Source organism: Pristis pectinata, chromosome 28, assembly GCF_009764475.1.
Source record: "Pristis pectinata isolate sPriPec2 chromosome 28, sPriPec2.1.pri, whole genome shotgun sequence".
NCBI classification, from domain to species: Eukaryota; Metazoa; Chordata; class Chondrichthyes; order Rhinopristiformes; family Pristidae; genus Pristis; species Pristis pectinata.
Window position 1 is genome coordinate 2,411,993 of NC_067432.1, and position 18,459 is coordinate 2,430,451.

The 18,459-nt window shown below is 49.1% G+C and overlaps 1 protein-coding gene across 1 annotated transcript in view; it reads left to right on the forward strand.

Annotated features, from left to right (window-relative positions):
* The first annotated feature begins 2,913 nt into the window (after positions 1 to 2,913).
* The window catches only part of rasgrf1 (Ras protein specific guanine nucleotide releasing factor 1), a 68,773-nt gene continuing 53,227 nt past the window's right edge, over positions 2,914 to 18,459 (forward strand). Inside the window, 1 exon segment of the mRNA XM_052040662.1 lies at positions 2,914 to 3,335. Coding sequence (XP_051896622.1) covers positions 3,060 to 3,335 — 276 coding nt within the window. The 5' untranslated portion in view covers positions 2,914 to 3,059.

The window sequence follows — 18,459 nt, forward strand, 5'->3', positions numbered from 1 at the left end:
CTCTTCTCCCCTCACTCCCTATATCCAGTTTCTTTCCTTCTCTTCCCACTCCCCATCCCTCCTTATATCTCTGTTCTCTCACCCTTCTCTCCCTTTTTCCCTGCCGTCCCACTCCCCCTCTGCCCTCTCCCCTGGCAGACGCCATCTCCCTGGCCCTACACTCAGCTCTGGAGCATCTGGACAGTAAGGACACCTACGTTAGACTTTTGTTTATTGACTACAGCTCTGCCTTCAATACAATAATCCCAAGCAAGCTTGTCACCAAACTCCGAGACCTAAACTCAACACCTCCCTCTGTAACGGGATCCTTGACTTTCTAACGAACAGACCGCAATCAGTGAGGATAGGCAGCAATACCTCCAGCACGATTATTGTCAACATTGGTGCCCCACAAGGCTGTGTCCTCAGCCCTCTACTCTACTCCCTATACACTCATGACTGTGTGGCCAGATTCTGCTCTAACTCCATCTACAAGTTTGCAGATGATACCACCATTGTAGGCCGTATCTCAAACAGCGATGAGTTGGAGTACAGGAAGGAGATAGAGAGCTTAGTGGAATGGTGTCATGACAACAACCTTTCCCTCAATGTCAACAAAACTAAAGAGCTGGTCATTGACTTCAGGAAAGGGGACGGTGTACATGCACCTGTCTACATCAATGGTGCTGAGGTCAAGAGGGTTGAGAGCTTCAAGTTCCTGGTAGTGAACATCACCAACAGCCTGTCCTGGTCAAATCATGTAGATGCCACGGCCAAGAAAGCTCACCAGTGCCTCTACTTCCTCAGGAGGCTAAAGAAATTTGGGTTGTCCCCTTTGACTCTCACCAACTTTTACTGATGAAACATAGAAAGCATCCTATCAGGATGTATCATGGTTTGGTACAGCAACTGCTCTGCCCAAGACCACAAGAAGCTGCAGAGAGTTGTGGACACAGCCCAGAAAATCATGGACACCAGCCTCCCCTCCTTGGACTCTGTCTTTACCTCTCGCTGTCTTGGCGAAGCAGCCAGCATAATCAAAGACCCCACCCACCCAGGACATTCTCTCTTCTCTCCTCTTCCATCAGGTAGAAGATTCAGGAGCCTGAGGGCACGTACCACCAGACTTAAGGACAGCTTCTACCCCACTGTGATAACACTATTGAACAGTTCCCTTATACAATGAGATGGACTCTGACCTCACAATCTACCTTGTTGTGACCTTGCACCTTATTGCACTGCACTTTCTCTGTAGCTGTGACACTTTACTCTGTAATGTTATTGTTTTTACCTGTACTACATCAATGCACGCTGTACTGACTCAATGTATCTGCACTGTGTAATGAATTGATCTGTACGATCGGTTTGTAAGACAAGTTTTTCACTGCACCTCGGTACAAGTGACAATAATAAACCAATCCCAATACACTTTCCTCCCTGCGCTGTACCCCTTCCCCGCCCCTCTGACCTCCCCCTCTCTGTACCCCACTACCCTCTCCCCCTCTCTGTACCCCCTCTGACCTCCTCTTCCCTCTCCCCCTCTCTGTACTCCCATTCCTTCTCTACCCACTCCCCCCATCTTTATACCCCCGTCCCCTCTCCCCCGGTGTGCTCCCTTTCACCATCTACCCTCTCCCCTCCTTCTCTGTACCCTATTTCCCCTGTCTGCCCTTTCCCCTCCCTTTCTGTACCCCATTTGTCCCCCTACCCTCTGCCCCTCCCGCTCTGTACCCTAACCCACCTGCTGTCTCCACCTCCCTCTGTACTTCCCCTCTAACCCTCTCCATTTCTGTACCCCTTCCCCCGCTTCCCCCCTCTCCCCTCCCTCTCTGTACCCCTTCCCCCCGCTTGCCCCCTCTCCCCTCCCTCTCTGTACCCCTTCCCCCCGCTTGCCCCCTCTCCCCTCCCTCTCTGTACCCCTTCCCCCCGCTTTCCCCCTCTCCCCTCCCTCTGTACCCCTTCCCCCCGCTTTCCCCCTCTCCCCTCCCTCTGTACCCCTTTCCCCCCGCTTGCCCCCTCTCCCCTCCCTCTGTACCCCTTTCCCCCCGCTTCCCCCCTCTCCCCTCCCTCTCTGTACCCCTTCCCCCCGCTTGCCCCCTCTCCCCTCCCTCTGTACCCCTTTCCCCCCGCTTTCCCCCTCTCCCCTCCCTCTCTGTACCCCTTCCCCCCGCTTGCCCCCTCTCCCCTCCCTCTCTGTACCCCTTCCCCCCGCTTGCCCCCTCTCCCCTCCCTCTGTACCCCTTTCCCCCCGCTTGCCCCCTCTCCCCTCCCTCTCTGTACCCCTCCCCCCGCTTGCCCCCTCTCCCCTCCCTCTCTGTACCCCTTCCCCCCGCTTGCCCCCTCTCCCCTCCCTCTCTGTACCCCTTCCCCCCGCTTTCCCCCTCTCCCCTCCCTCTGTACCCCTTCCCCCCGCTTTCCCCCTCTCCCCTCCCTCTGTACCCCTTTCCCCCCGCTTGCCCCCTCTCCCCTCCCTCTGTACCCTCCCCCCGCTTCCCCCCTCTCCCCTCCCTCTCTGTACCCCTTCCCCCCGCTTGCCCCCTCTCCCCTCCCTCTGTACCCCTTTCCCCCCGCTTGCCCCCTCTCCTTCCCTCTCTGTACCCCTTCCCCCCGCTTGCCCCCTCTCCCCTCCCTCTGTACCCCTTTCCCCCCGCTTGCCCCCTCTCCCCTCCCTCTGTACCCCTTTCCCCCGCTTGCCCCCTCTCCCCTCCCTCTGTACCCCTTTCCCCCCGCTTGCCCCCTCTCCCCTCCCTCTCTGTACCCCTTCCCCCCGCTTGCCCCCTCTCCCCTCCCTCTGTACCCCTTTCCCCCGCCTGCCCGCTCCCTCCCTGCGCTGTCCACGGTGCTGAAGTTGCCCCGCAGCGGCGCCACGTGACGCGGAGCCGGCGGTCCCCGGGCTCCGAGCAGACGGGCGCTCAGTCCCCGTTCCAAGCGGGAGCCGGCAGGCAGGGGCAGGGAGCGGGCTGTGGGAAGGAAATGATGTAGAGACACATCTCTGTCGAGAATCTGCTTGGACTGCAGTCGGTGCCTCGGCGAGCTGCTCGGGCGGCTAATGTGAGGCTGGCGCTGGCGGCTGCGGAAACATGCAGAAAGGAATCCGCCTCAACGACGGGCACCTCTCCTACCTGGGGCTCCTGGCCAAGAAAGATGGGAGCAGGAAGGGCTACCTGAGCAAGCGGAGTTCGGACAACACCAAATGGCACAACAAGTGGTTCGCCCTGCTCCAAAATATGCTGTTTTATTTTGAGAATGATTCTGCCTCGAAAGCCTCAGGTCTCTACTTGCTGGAAGGATGCGTGTGCGAGAGGGCACCGTCTCCCAAACCATCGCTGTCCGCCAAGGAATCCTTGGAGAAACAGGTAGGAGCCAGGCAGCCTGACCGTCCGTAGCCCAGCGTCCGGGGTTCGATCTGCAGTGCCCTCTGTTCAATCTCCAGTGGTCAATACCCAGTGCATGGCATTCGGTGCCCATTAACTAGTGTTCAATATCCAGTGCACATTGAATAATATCCAGTGCCTGTAATCAGAACCCAGTGTCCGATCATTATCCAGTGCCCTCTCCCAGTGTTCCACATCCAGAATCCAGTGCCCACTCCCACTGTTCAATACTCAGTGCCTACTCTCAGTATCCAGAGAGTGCTGTGCCCACTCAATGTCCAGTGCCCATTCCCCAGTGCTCAATATCCAGCACCCAGTGTCCAGTTCACAGCGCCAGAGCACAGCCCAGAGCACCTGGGTCGCCATGGGCTCCAAGCTAGTATTTTATTGTTTGAAAGACGCCCATCTGCACACACACAGCGCTGCCAGAGAGCGGACGGCTCCTGGTTATCGGGATCTTCGTCTGTGTAAAATCCCTCAACTGGATGATCGGGCTGTCTATTTTCCTAACAATCCTGGTACAATTACTGCGGAGAGTGGACCAGAGGGGCAGGTTGGAAATGCAACATTTTAAATCGAGCCGAAGTCTATTACAGGAAAGGGATGTCATTAACGGCGAGCCCCAATCAAACCACCTTAAAACATTATCGTGAAAACAACTTTATTCTGCACACATGACTTCATATTTCTAATGTTTACCTGGACCTGTAATTTCTAAATAATTAATCGGTAGTTGGCTTGGTAAGAGTCTATTTTTAACGGTTAATCAGTCACAACGCGACTGCTAATGAAGCAAAACGAGATGAGTGAGAGAGAGCGCCCGGCATCCGCACATTTTAATTAATCTTTGAAGTGAAGACTCTTCCTGCTGAGAATCCAATATTAAAAAGGAGCAAATCAATAAATTATGCAACAGGCCAGATGTGAGGTTTATCAAACTCGATAGGCAAAGTTAATTAACCGTTCCTTGGACAAGGTGGCTGAATGTGAGCGCTGAGTATCGCCCGGGTTACTTGTTTACCGTGTGAAAGGCGGCAGAAAGCGCGGGGGCTCAACGGCGCCTCCTCTTGCAGCGAGAGGGGACTGCGCCCCCTCGCAATCCCTCGCTCCAGCGAGCAGGATGACATCTCTTCAATCCTCAATTACATTTCTTCCCCCGTTTTTATTACTGATGTCAAAACACTTAAATCAACAACGCCTGTGTTTTTGTTTTGAGGGGGCTGAGATCCCGGATTTACAGAGGTGGGGACCGGCAACATCTTCATGTGGAAAAGACTTTCCCTGTGGGAATGTGCTGGTCGGTTGCCAAAAATCTCTACATCCCCTGTGCCGCTGAATAAATATCAATGACGCCCTTGCCTCAGCGGTAAAAGTGTTCCCAAATTAAACATCTCCTGTTCTCCGCAGCCTCACTATTCACATTTTGTGTTCATTCCAGGCTCCAATATTTGTGTCAATTTCTGACACATTAATGTCCCGCAGTGTCAATGAAACACCAAACTGCAGCCAACTACCGCTCAGGGATTACCGTTCGTTTTCAAAGAAGTCGAAACAAAATTGAAATATTCGACTGGATTCGCCGCAGAGATATCATACATAAATCAAAACAGGCTCTGATTAATGTGAATGTGACGGGCTGTCAGTCTGGCGGTGTCCGTGGGAAGTGAAGCGCAGGGTTATTGCAGATCAGATCATTGCAGGGGGTCTGTGCTGAACAGGAAACGTCTCTGCCGGCCTGATTAACAAAACAGGGCGTCGCGGCCACCGGGGTACAGCTCTGTTCTTCAAAAGCTCCAGGCACACTGACAGACACACGTACACATACACATAACACACACACAGACACTTGCGCGCACACACACACACACAAACACACGCTGACAGACACACAGACACACAAATACTGACAGACATACACACGCACTGACACACACTGACATAAAAACACACACAAACACACACTGACACACACTAACGCACACAAACACACACATAGATACACACTGACAGACACACACTGACACACACACACACTCACACACACTCACACACACTCACACTCACACACACACACACACACTCTCTCTCACACACACACACACACACACACACACACACACACACACACACACACACACACACACACACACACAAAGAAGATAAGTGGAATCCAGCAGTGAGGTTAGCAGGGCTGAGCAGCAGAGAGGTACCACTCTCTGTCACTGCGATCAAGGTCACAGCATAGAGAGGTACTTGTGCAAAGGGAGCTTCCCCCTGCCCTGGCCTTGGTAATTTGAGAATTCTCCTCAGTGAGGACGAAATGCAGAATGTACCAGAGCCGACCCTGACTGAGTGAGAAGGTGGTGCCGGGGGCTCCGAGCTGTGGGGGTGGCCGGACAGTGAAGGGAATGTGGGATGTGCTGCTGGTTCCTGGTGGGATGGGGTCGGGGACTGAGGGGTGGGGCTCAGGACTGTGATGGAGAATGTTTTCAGGAAAACCCCCGGGCAGCCCTGAGAGGCAGGTGACACTGCCAGTGGTGTAACCTGTGCACTGAGAAACACTCACAGACCTGATGTACACCAGCTATCGATGCAGGTGTGGCCACTGAAATAGGAGTGGGTGTTTATTGACACAGCACTTTTGTTGCCAGTGCCCTGCCTGTGTAGCCCTGGTGTTCATCTTAGATGCACAGTAATGGCACTGTCATCACTGCACCACATTCCCTCCTGGCTCAATGCTCTCCCCATCCCCTCGAATGTAGGTGATTAAGTGTGGATTTAATCAGGGTACTTTTAATGCTTAAACAATTTTGTGGGTTAGAGAGAAGCAGCAACAGTTTCCTCCATGGGGGAGACTAGAACGAGCAACTTAGATCCAGCCTGCTTAGAGTTAATGCAAGGAAGCTCCTCCTGACAGGGGTTGAGGTGCAGGAAATCTCCTGAATGTTGAACTAGTGACTCATCGCAACACTCAGATCAGTAGGCTTTTGTTGGGTATGGGCTTTCATGGTGAGGTAAATAAAGTTAAAATACAAAGCAGCCATGATCTAATTGAATGATAGAACAGGGTTGAAGGTAAGAATGGCCTCCTGCCACTGAGTTCTCCCCCTTTTCCCAGATGGTGTACAGGTCCACTCTCCAGGGTTGCTGGTGTGGGTCCTGGCCCCCTTCTCCACCCAGAGATCGAGGCTGTGCTTCAGCTGGGTCAGGAGGTCATCCAGTTCTGCACCAACTGTGATAACAGGACTCCAGGCGAACACTCTGTCTCAGTACAGAGCTGCTACTAAACAGGGCACAGCTAACCCCCTTGATGAGGAACATTGTGACAGTGTTTACTTCCAAGCCAACATCTTATCTGGTCACTACCATTTTGTTGTACTGAGATAGCAGAGTAACCAGATTAGAATATAGTGATGGAAATCAGCGACTGGAACTGGCGGTTGCAAGATGAGACAGTTCTTCAGGGCAACCCAGTCTCCAAAGAAATTGACATGGAGGAGAATACAGGAATCCTTCCCTAGTCAGTATTTACTCTCGCTGTCTGTTGCTTGCAGGGAAGCTCTGGAGATCCAAAGGAGACCAAACTCGGCAGAGGTGATCTGTCAACTGTACTCCTAATGAGTGTAGTTTGCAATGTGAAGGAAGGCGAAAGGTATTGAAGGAAATCTTCACAAACCCATCTACTCCCTTCTTGACAGTTCATTGTGTCAGGAGAACTCAGCTATTCGGCCCCTGGGCCCATGCTGTCTCGCTGGGCTGTTCTCCCTCCCATGGCTGCTGTCTGTAACCCTGCAGATGTCTGATCCCCAAGGACCCCTGCAACTCCCACTTAACATTACTGATGGAATTGCCATCCATCACCTCCTCAGTTAAAATATCTGGATCCAGACCATTCTCTCCATCTCTGCTCCAGATCTTGTGTTAGTGACTATAACTCTCTGGTGACTGACCCACTTTCTGAGAGTTTCTGGAGTTGTTCCATGAAAACCTCTCCTCTGTTCCAACCCTCTGTCTGGTCACCTTGACAGACCAAAGGAAATGCTCCTAATTTGCTAACTTTGCCACGCAGCTGAAGACCCTTATTCCTGATGAACTCCTTGTTTAAATGCTCTGTACCATTCCAGCAGGGTGGTGCCCAGAAGTGTCCACAACAGCTCAGGTTTATACATTCCCCTTGTGGTTCCTTTTTCTTTTTACATCCCATCCTGCTGTTTCTAAACTCAGGCATCCAATTGCTTTTTTAACTGACCTATTATTTTTGTGTCACCGGTGAACAACACCTCCCTCCTCAAATATACTTGTAAATTCATGCCATTTGTAGCAAATTTCCTTTCCCTACTGTCTCCCTTGGGCGCTGTCTGTGTGGAGTTTGCACGTTCTCCCTGTGACCATGTGGGTTTCTTCCGGATGCTCCGGTTTCCCCCACAGGATGTAAATTGGTCTCTGTAAGTTGACCCTAGTTGTTAAGTTGGTGACAGAATCTGGGGGGAAGTTGATGAGAATGTGGGGAGAATAAAAAATGGAAGATAGGTGGTTGATGGTTGGCATGGAGTCGATGGGCTGAAGGGCTTGTTTCCGTGTTGTAACCCTCAATGACTCTATTAATCCTCCCAAAGTGCAGTCATTCTCACCTGTCCACAGTCAGATCCATCTGCCGTAATTCTGCACAATTCACCATCCATTTTGCGTCACCTTTAAGCCTGTAACTATCTTTATGTGTGGGTGAAAAGGTCAGCAGTTATTGCCCAGCCCCAATTGCCCTTGAGAAGGTGGTGGTGAACTGCCACCTTGAGCTGCTGAAGGTGCTTCAAGTGTGTTTTTGGGTGGAGGGTTCTGGCATTTAGACCCATAAGGAACAGCAATATATTTCCAAATCGGTATGGTGTATGATGTGGAGGGTAAATGAAAGGCTGTGATGTTCCCATGCACCTGCTGTCTTTTTGGTGATGGATATTGTGGGAGGTGAAGTGAAAGAGCCTTAGCTGGGGTACTGCTGTAGACGGTACACCACAGCCACACAGAGCAGTGACGGTGGGCTTATCAGATGATTATCAAGGAATCTGTGCCCCTGTCTGCCCCCAGCTCACACACCACCCCCCCCCCACCCCTCCAGCCCCACCCATTGTCTGGTACACTGTGGAGGCTCGGTTGTGGGGCTTGCTGCTTGTGTCTCTGGATGGTGCCCCAGTCAGTGCCAACTCCCAGCCGAGCTATTTGCAGCTCCCTTCTCCGGCTGCCCCTGAACACAAGCCTGGAATGATGGCCTCCCTTCACTTCCACCACTTTGCCCCTCTGCTTTCCCTCTTCCGAGACCAGGGCTACATCGTGGATTCACAAGAGCTGGGTGGCATTGCTAACCTCTGTAGTGCCCAGGAATTAATGATTAGTCTCTGGAAAACTGGTCTGAGCAACAACCACAGGGGCTTTTAGAGCAGTGAGGTTTTTCACTTCTCTTTGAACCCTTTTGATCATTCATTACAAAACTATTGGACCAAGGGAGAAGGGCTGTTTGACTGAGGGCAAGGCATCAACCAATTACTTAATGTAGATTCTTCACTTTTTAATTGGCTGTGGGAAGGCAGGACGAGACAAGGGTGGGCGTCAGCTGACGAATAGCAAAAGGTTAGGGGCGGGACTGTTGAGGGCAGGATAATTCTGGGAAATCATCCAACCAGAGCCATGTTGACAGCCACCTGACCAATCTTTATTGATTATGTTACATTGAGTGTGCAGCCTGCCTTTGCTGGTACCTAGATGCTTTAGCTCTCTGGGATGAGACAGTGGACTGTACGTGTGAATGCAGAGCCTTGCCCAACCAACCACAAATGTTTACGTTGTCAGCCTCTTGTGGTCTTATATAAAGAGGAGTCGCCTTGCAATCAGCTTCGGTGAAGCCTATTACTGGTTATATTGGGAATTGGTGTGCAGAAGTAGGCTGTGTGTGTCCTACATGAGAACAAAAAGAGAACTTTGAAAGTACTTCATTGGTTGTGAAGTGTGATAGCACTTCCCAGCCTCACCTCTCCCTTCCCCACAACCTCCTACAGCTCGACAGTGCTCCTCCAATTCTGGATTCCTCACCAATTTAATTGCTGCGTCCCTGTGTCTTCTGCTTCCAAGGCCCTGAGCTCTGGATTTCCATCTCTAAACTTCTGTTCTGCTTTCTCCTCCCATTCCGTCTCTGACCAGACCTTTGGTCGTTTGCCTTCATACCTTCCTGACTGCCTCTGCATCGATGCTTATCCCTGCTTGAAAACCACTTCTCTGAAGTGCCTTTGTCCTTGCAAAATAAATGCCAGTTGTTGTTGTTGACAGTGCATGGCAATGGATGTGACATTGTACCTCAGCCCTGTCCAACCTTATTAGCACCTAAATTGGCACCTTATATCCCATGAATGCGTGTAGTGCCTTCAATATCAGTGTGACTTAAAAGAGCTTTCAGCTGATAAAGCAGAGAATAAGGGAGTGGTTTTACTGGCCTGGCTTCCAGATTACTAAATATTTACCTCCCATATCTGGGTTCCTGGGCACAGTTATAATGGGAGCTTTCTGTGTAAACAGACCTTGGTGTCACTGTGGCTGCTCGTCTGCAGAGAGATGCCTGTACTCTTGTCAGCTTCCTCTCTGCTTCCCAAAACATTGGAGGTTTTCCCATTTAGAAAAAAACAAATCATAAATCAAAATATTATCTAAGAATAAGGTCAGAATATATTAGTTTAAAATTTAAGCAGTATTTTGGCCGTGTTCTCTCCCAGTCAGCCTGTCAGCTGGAGACCATGCTTGAAAGAATAAAACAGAAGGACTCGCATTTACACACAAGAACCACTCCAGCATTGTAAGAGGTGCAGATTTCAGATTAACTGGAAGCCTCATCTGCCTTCTCAGGTATTTTGAAGACTGAGGAAGATCTGGCCAATATTTATCGTCAACAACAGTGACCGAACTGAAACAGTTTATTACTGGGTCATTTATCACTGTTGTTTGTGGGAACACGTTTTGTGCATATTGGCTTCTGCATTTCAAGCATTACAATGCTTCAAAGATACATCATTGTGAAGGACTTTACAACATCCTGAGGTAGAGAAAGGTGCCAGAGAAATGTAAATCAATGTCTTGTTCCTTGTTGTGTTATTAGTTACTGTAATATATTCAGTGGTTTTAATCCTTATGGGAGTAAAGTCACTTTCTGATATTAGCAGTTAAATGCTTGGAACAGACAGTGTTGTCTCTCTGAAATTATCGCATCTGACTAGTTTGTTTTTCTTGTTATGACTGAATCGCATTGTGAGCAGCAAGCGACGAGGTGACAACATTCACGGTGATAAGTGCACCAAGCCTGATACGTTTATAGTCACTGCATAATGTTCAAAGTCTGATTTCTCCACAAGCAGTCATTTGCTATTATTATTGTAAATTATGTTTTCCCTTATAACTAAGTGTGGAAAAGCTCGGTTGTCAGACAGTGGATATTTCACCAGATCAGGGATTGGGTGTGTAGAAGCATCGATTCCCAATCTGTGCCGAGTTGACTGACCCATTCTTGGGGTGTGGTGGTTGCCCACTTTTGGTGACCGGTAAACTGGTGGGAATGGGCTTACCTGAACCACCACTCTTACCTAGTGAGCTTTGTACAGACTGACAGGTTCATTGGGCAGTTGCAGAGGGTTTTTGAGGAGCACAGTAGGAAATTCTATGACATTGGCTCCACAACTTTGTACCTCCATAACGCAACAGTCCTCGGCTTCAGAGAGGAACGGAGGACACAACATTGTGGTTCAGGAATATTGATCCAAAGAGGGGAGTTCAAATTCCACTGTGGCAACAGAAGGACCAACATTTCCATAATTAAATAAATCTAAAACTAATAAGCTGGTATCAGTAATGGTAAACATGGGGCTATTGAGCTACTGTAAAACCCGTCTGGTTCAACAGTTTAGACTACAGACCTATCAACCACCTGACTGCCTTCTGAAATGGCCAAGCCATTCTTCTCATGTGCAGCTCATGGGATCTGTGCATTCTCTTGCTGCTTTGGTCTGCAAGAACCTCAAAGTCCTGGATCATATTTCCATTATCGACCTCGGATGAGCCAAGGACTCAGGACGTGCCAGTAGCTGCTGCAAGCCCAGCTCAGGGTTAGGGAGCACCATGAAAAGGTTTTGCACCGATACTGTAACATGAACATCTGATTGCAAAAGGCTCTCAGTTGGATGTAAGCCGATGAGGGCAAGAGCTGAGCAAGTGGGGCCAATTGCAGCAAACCAGCATAGACACATTGGGCTGAATGGCCTTCTTCCTTGTTTTACCCTCTTAACTTTCATGTTCAAGACCAGAAACCGAGAAACCATTAACTAATCTTCCAAACTTTGAAATTCCTGCCCCCACAGCCACTTGAATTTTGTAACTGCTGTGCTAGCAGATCAATATTAACCAGGACTCCGTGGCAGGAATGTTAATCTGACTAGTTTATTTTAATTACATCCAGTACAGTGAAATCCATGTCACTGCAGTTACCATGGTGAAGCACGTATAGGAACTCTGCACAGCAACAGTCTCATTGAATCTAGAATCGCTTCGTTCTATTATTCTGCAGCAACGCAGTAAGATCGCTGTGACATCACTTCTTCCCCTGCGAATTGAGAAGGACCACAGCATCCCGATGGGAACTCCATCACTTCCAAAGTTCAGGTGAATCCCGAGGTGGTCTACCTGGGGCATTCCTTCATTATGACCGGGCCAGTACCATGGAATTTCTTACCAGATACCTGAACCCTGTAAACCCCTGGTGAAGTTCTCACTGTTCAAAAAGCACCAAATGGACTGTGGTGGCTCAGCTCAGGGTAACTGAGAGTGGCCAGGAAATGGAGGCCTTGCCAGCAACTAACACACCCGAGAATCAGTTTTAAAGTCAGTGAATGCAGCACAGACTGGGAATAAATGCGTGTATATCCCTGGTCCCTGATCTCTGATCTGGGACAGCCCAGCAGCTGGTGAATTATCCACTGGCAATAATGGTGCCTTTCAACATTTATATATAGTTAGTAATCTAGGCCTCTGGATAATACTGCAGTCATGTAGCCTGATCAGAAAGTATCCTAACACCCTACACAGGGGCATTTAAATCAAAATCAGACACTGAGCCAGGTAAGGAGATATTAAGATGGATGACCATAAGTTCGACAGTAGATCCTTTAAAGGAAGCTGGGAGGGAACCAGAGCCAAGGGCCTCGGCATCTGAAGGTGCAGCTACCTATAGTGGGGTAGTCACAATCCAGGATGATCAAGAGCATAGAATTGGAGGATTGCAGTGATCCCATAGGGTGGTAGGGCTGTAGGTGACAGAGAGAGGGAGAGGCCAGAGTGGGATGTAAAGAAAAGGATAAGTATGTTAAAATCGAGATATTGCTTGTGTAAGTCAGTGGATGAAGGGTGTCGGGTGATGGGAGTGAGCTGAGCTCAGATTTATGGAGGTGGGAAGTGATCAGCAATAATGGACACAGAGGATAATGCTGACATGGTTGTGGGATCGGCAACAGAGGGGCTAAACCGTGGGAAGAGAAGTGTGTGGGGAACCTTTAAATGGTGGAAGATCAGATTCCCCTGCAGCCTGTTGTAGCCTGAAGGAAACTGGCTGTTCTCTGATAAACCCACAACAGACAAATCAACAAAAGAAAACCTCATACTGAGTGCCATCAAAATAAACGGATAAGAGTGGGCTCTGGGGATCTAACTGCGCAAATTAGGTTCTGATTACCAGTGTACAGCTGTACAGGTTGATGGTTTACCTGCCTACTATCTATGTAACAACAAGGGACCTTCCTTACGATGTTCATTCTTGGCAGACAACGGGTCTCTGCCAAACTCCACCCATCACTTTACGGAGAATCACGGGACTTGCACAGCCCAGAACAAGGCCATTCAACTGCCATTCCTGTGCTGGCTCTTTGGTAAAGTTTCACTCCCCCCCGCTTGTTCCCAGGAGCTCTGCAGATTTCTCTCATTATTTATCCAGTTCCTTTGGGAATACTTTGTTAAATCTGCTTTCACCACCCTGTAAGGCTTAGCATTCCAGTTCACAGCAACCCGCGGTGTAAAATGAATTCTCCTCATCTTCCCTCGGGTTCTTCTGCCACTTTGCCGAGTTGGCTGCAGACCCACGTGCGTGACTTTTAAATGCCCTCTGAAGTGACCTAGCAAGTCGCTTAGGGGCACCATGACCGCTGCACTAAAACAGAGAATAAAACCAGACCAACTACACAGCATTGACCCAGGCACTGAAGTTGGACACGCCGCCAAGTTGACTTTGTGAACGTTCGGGGACTGGTGTCTGAATTGGGGGAGTTGGAACATAGAACATGGAACAGTACAGCACAGTACAGGCCCTTCGGCCCACCATGTTGTGCCGACCTATATAAACCTGCTCCATGATCAATCTAATCCTTCCCCCCTATACAGCCCATAACCCTCCATTTTCCTTACATCCATGTGCCTATCTAAGAGTTTCTTAAATGTCGCTATTGTATCAGCCTCTACCACCACCCCCGGCAGTGTGTTCCAGGCACCCACCACTCTCTGTGTGAAAAACCTACCTCTGACATCCCTAAACTTTCCTCCACTCACCTTAAACAGATGTCTTCTGGTATTGGCCATTGCCGCCCTGGGGAAAAGGTGCTGGCTGTCCACTCTATCTATGCCTCTCATAATCTTACATACCTCTATCGTTTCCTCTCATCCTCTGTTGCTCCAAAGAGAAAAGCTCTAGCTCGCTCAACCTATCTTCATAAGACATGTTCTCTAATCCAGGCAGCTCTCCTCTGCACCATCTCTTGTTGCTTCACAGTCTAGTCACAGTCTGACACAGTGGTACTGAAAGAATCATCCTTGTTCCGGGATTCCACCAGACCTACCAAAGTGGTAGACAAGTGTTGACTTCAGACCCCATGGTATTAGGTAAAATGTGAGTGAGCAAAGTGTCTCTTGATGACCAGCTACTGTCTTCCCTCAGCTGATGAATTAGTGCTCTTCATACGCAACAACATTTGGAAGAAACACTGGAAGTGACAAGGGCACAGGATGTAGGCTGGGGACTTCACCCCTCACCTTGAGGGCCCTGGGACCACTACCACCAGCTGCCAGACTGGATCTAAGCAACACAAGGGATAGCTGACTTCATCCTCACCAGTCTACCTTTGGCAGATGCATCTGTCCATGAAAGCACTGCTGGAAGAGCACTAGGTCGTCCTTGTGGAGCAAAGTCCTGTTTTAACACTGAGAATACCTTCTGTCATGCTAATGAGATACTGAGCAGCTCAAAACTGGGCCTCTGTGAAGTGTTGTAGACACTAGCAGCTGTAGCAGAACTATATACCACCACAGCCTTGTAACCTGAGGTCTGGCATTTCCCTCATTCTACTTTCACTAACAAGTTAGGAGATCAAACCTGGTTCAATGAGGGGTGCAGGTGTGGGACCAGCATCACCTGAATGATGCTAGCCTGATGGAGCTTCAACACAGGACTACATGTGAACAATATCTCACAATCAATGTATCGGCTTGAATCTCTGCTGATTCTTACCACTGGTGTGGACAGTGAAACAACTCATGGGAGAAGGTTCACAATAATGGCAGGGTTCTACACGTGAGGGCTAAAGAAACCACGTTCAGGCAGAAATGCTGACTGAATAATGCATCTCAGCTTCCTCCTGATGTCATCACTGGCACATAAGCCAACAAGGGAGGTTCTAACTATCTACTCCTGATATTCAAAGGCCAAGTCCTGCATCATAAACATCCTGAGGTTACCACTGGCCAGAAACCCAACTAGATCGGCCACATAACCGCAATGGTTACAGGAGCAGGTCAGAGACTGGGTTTCCTGTGGTAGGTGAGTCAGTTCCCAAAATCTGCACCTACAAGTCAGCAGTGTGACAGAACGCTGCACTTGCTGCAACTTCAACAGCTCTCAGGAAGTTCAACCCCATCTGGAACAAGGCAGACCACTTGTTTGGCATCTCAACCAGCATTGTAACCGTTCATTCCCTCTGCTGTAATTGTACCATCTGTAACATGGACCAGAGCTACTCTGTCAGCACCTCCCAAACCATGACCTCTACCACCAAGAAGACCCAAGGGCAGCAGATGCCTAGGAACCATAATCTGCAGCTTCCTCTCCCAAGTTAGACACTGTCCTGATTTGGAAATATATCACCAATCCTTCAGCATCGCTGGGTGTAAATCCTGGAATTTCTTCCCAACAGCTCTGTGAAAGCCCCTTCACTAGAAGGACTGCAGCGGTTCAAGGAGGCAGCTCACCCCCACCTTTACAAGGGCAATTAGTTGTGGTCTTGCAGTGATGTCCAGGTCCCAAAGAATGAATACAATAAAAGCTTCAATCCACGTTCTCAAACTATCGATCCTCCTGCCAGGAGAAACTAGTTTTTCTTCCCTACTCTCAGCAAACCCTTCATGATTTTGAACACATCTTTCCTAAACCTTCCCTGAATGAAGAGAACAACCCCAGCTTCTCCGGTCAGTGCACTGAGCCGGTTCCTCACACCCCGGCCCATACCGGTAAACCTCCTGATGACCCCCTCAAAAGTCTTGACATCCATCCAACTGAAAGTGCAGTGCCAGAATTGGGCTGATCAGTTTGGGTCAAATCAGGGTTCTTATGGTTGGGTACAATTCCCTCATTTGTGTACACTATGCTTCTATTATTAAACCCAAGGATTTTTAGTGGAAAGGAATCCATACCCAGGTTCAAGTCTTCATGAAGGAGATCACATGGTGGATGCCTTTGGGAACCTGACCTTGTGCATACAATGCTCCTCAATCTATCCTGTGAACCGTGTGTGGACGCACTGTCTGGTCTCTCCGTCCCTGTTCCCCCTCCATCATTTCACACTTCTGTTGGTCTTCTCCTGTCCTCTGACCCCTTGAAGTTTGTCACTGTCTACATTACCATTCATTACCTTTCCTTCATTTAAATCTTGCCCTATGTACCCAAGCCAGGTGATAGACATCTACCAGGTGAACACCACTGCAAACTTCCCTCGGTCTGAGAAACAACCACTCACCACTGCTTCAAGGAGCATTTCTTCATCTGATTTATGAAGAATTAGCATTGCATGATAGAGCTTTTAAAAAACGCAAAGACTGAACATTTTGTGTAACTGTCAGTTGAAATCTGCAGTAATTACAGAGCTCGGGATCCTGCTACCCTTGTTCTCCTGCCCTCCTTCTACAACCTTTATATAGACACAGCTTTCTCTGCCAAACATGAACATTTATGGTAAGTGCACAGTCTCACAATCAGAATTGTGCCAGTCAGCAGTAGGTATATCCGGAATGATCTCTCCCAAAACCAACTCCTGCATCACAGCAATGACCACATTTACAACGTATTTCAAAAGCTTTTTGGAATACCCTGAAAGCAAAGTGTCAGGTGCCATTAATTTTTCTAATCAAAGGGCAGGAAATATCCAAGACTGAGATGGATAGGCGGCTTGCCTGGATCGAAGGGATGTGGAGCAAATGCAAGTGAATGGAGTCGAGGAAGTCAGTGTATCAGATAGAAAGGCAGAGCAGGGTCAATAAGCTGAGTGGCCTCCGGTGGCCCAGGAGTACTTATTACAATTGGTTCACAGTGCTGTTGCCCGGGAATAAAACATTTGAAACCATCACCTACTTCCTCATCATGGGGAGCGTGTACTGGATTCAGAATGTTTCTCTCCCATTCCCGTCAGTTTAGAACACAGCCCCATTCAGGTTCAGGGTAACTGACAGCAGAGTCACCTAACATTGCACTGATCGGTCATAACTGCAAATGAACTACTGCAGAAAGGCTGACCTCATTAAACATTGCGCATAAAGGATTGAAGTTGAACCTCATTGTGTCTTTAGATCCTTGTCATTAATCACTGAAGGATTCTCTCTCCTTGCTAACGGTTCTGTCTCCATCACACGAAGGCTGAATGGTGGCTGCACAGTTGGTCACTGTAAGTTGCCTCTAGTGTGTAGGTGAGTGGTAGAACCTGGGAGAGTTGGTGAGAATGTGCGGAGAAGAAACAAAAATGGGATTAGTGTGGGATTAGTAGAAATGGGTAGTTGTTGGTTGGCATAGAGTCAGTGGGCCAAAGGGCCTGTTTTCCTGCTGTATGTATCGGTCACTCTATATCCACAGAATGTTAGAAAAGAGTGAAAATCCAAAAAAAACCTGCAGATTCTGGAAATCTAAAATAAATACAAGAAATGCTGGAAATACTCAGCTGGTCAGGCAGCATCTGTGGGAAGAGAAACAGAGTGAAAATTTCAGGTCATCAGCAAAAGGTGAGGAATGGCTTTTGACCTGAAACGTTAGCTTGGTTTCTCTTCCCACAGATGCAGCCTGACCTGATGAGTATTTCCAGCATCTTCTGTTCTTACTTCAGAGGAGAATCTCTTTCACTCAGCTTTCTTTAAGTGGCTGCAGAGTGAACTTGTGTGATCTCAGACCACAACCGGAGTGGACTGTGATGTCCCCAGTGCCAGGGCCCCCACATGACACACAGGAATCAACTCCTCCTCAGTTCAATCGGGATGAGTGCGTGCTAGTTACACTCTGGTTCTGCTCACCTCCCTGGGCCCTAACCTCTGGTGTAGAAAGCACACATGATACTGCAGAGCACATTTGACCTTACAGATCCAGTTTTTAGGCAACTGTCCTTGTTTGTGAAAAATAGTAGAGGTTCCTTAAAGTTCCCGTCACAAAGAAGTCACAGAGAGAGTTACAGGCAAATAGCAAGAAAGGGGAATTTTAATAAACACATGTGAGAAAGGAAGAGAAGACCTGCTGATGGGGGTGGGGGGGTTGGGGGAGGTGGGGTGGGAGGAGGCTGGTGTGCACATTAGCACCGAGTGACTGTTTTGTGCACTCCCTAGTCCATGGGAAGACATCCACTGCCGTGGATCCACGTATGTAGTGGGAATCAGTGAGCAGAATCAGAGGGTGGGGATTGAGCAACTGATGGATGGCTTCACTTGCAGGCTAGGTGAGAGTACAGCAGGGAGTCTGTCAGATCCTCAGGATGCCCTATTAATACACCTGGCAGTGAATTCCTCCTGAAAT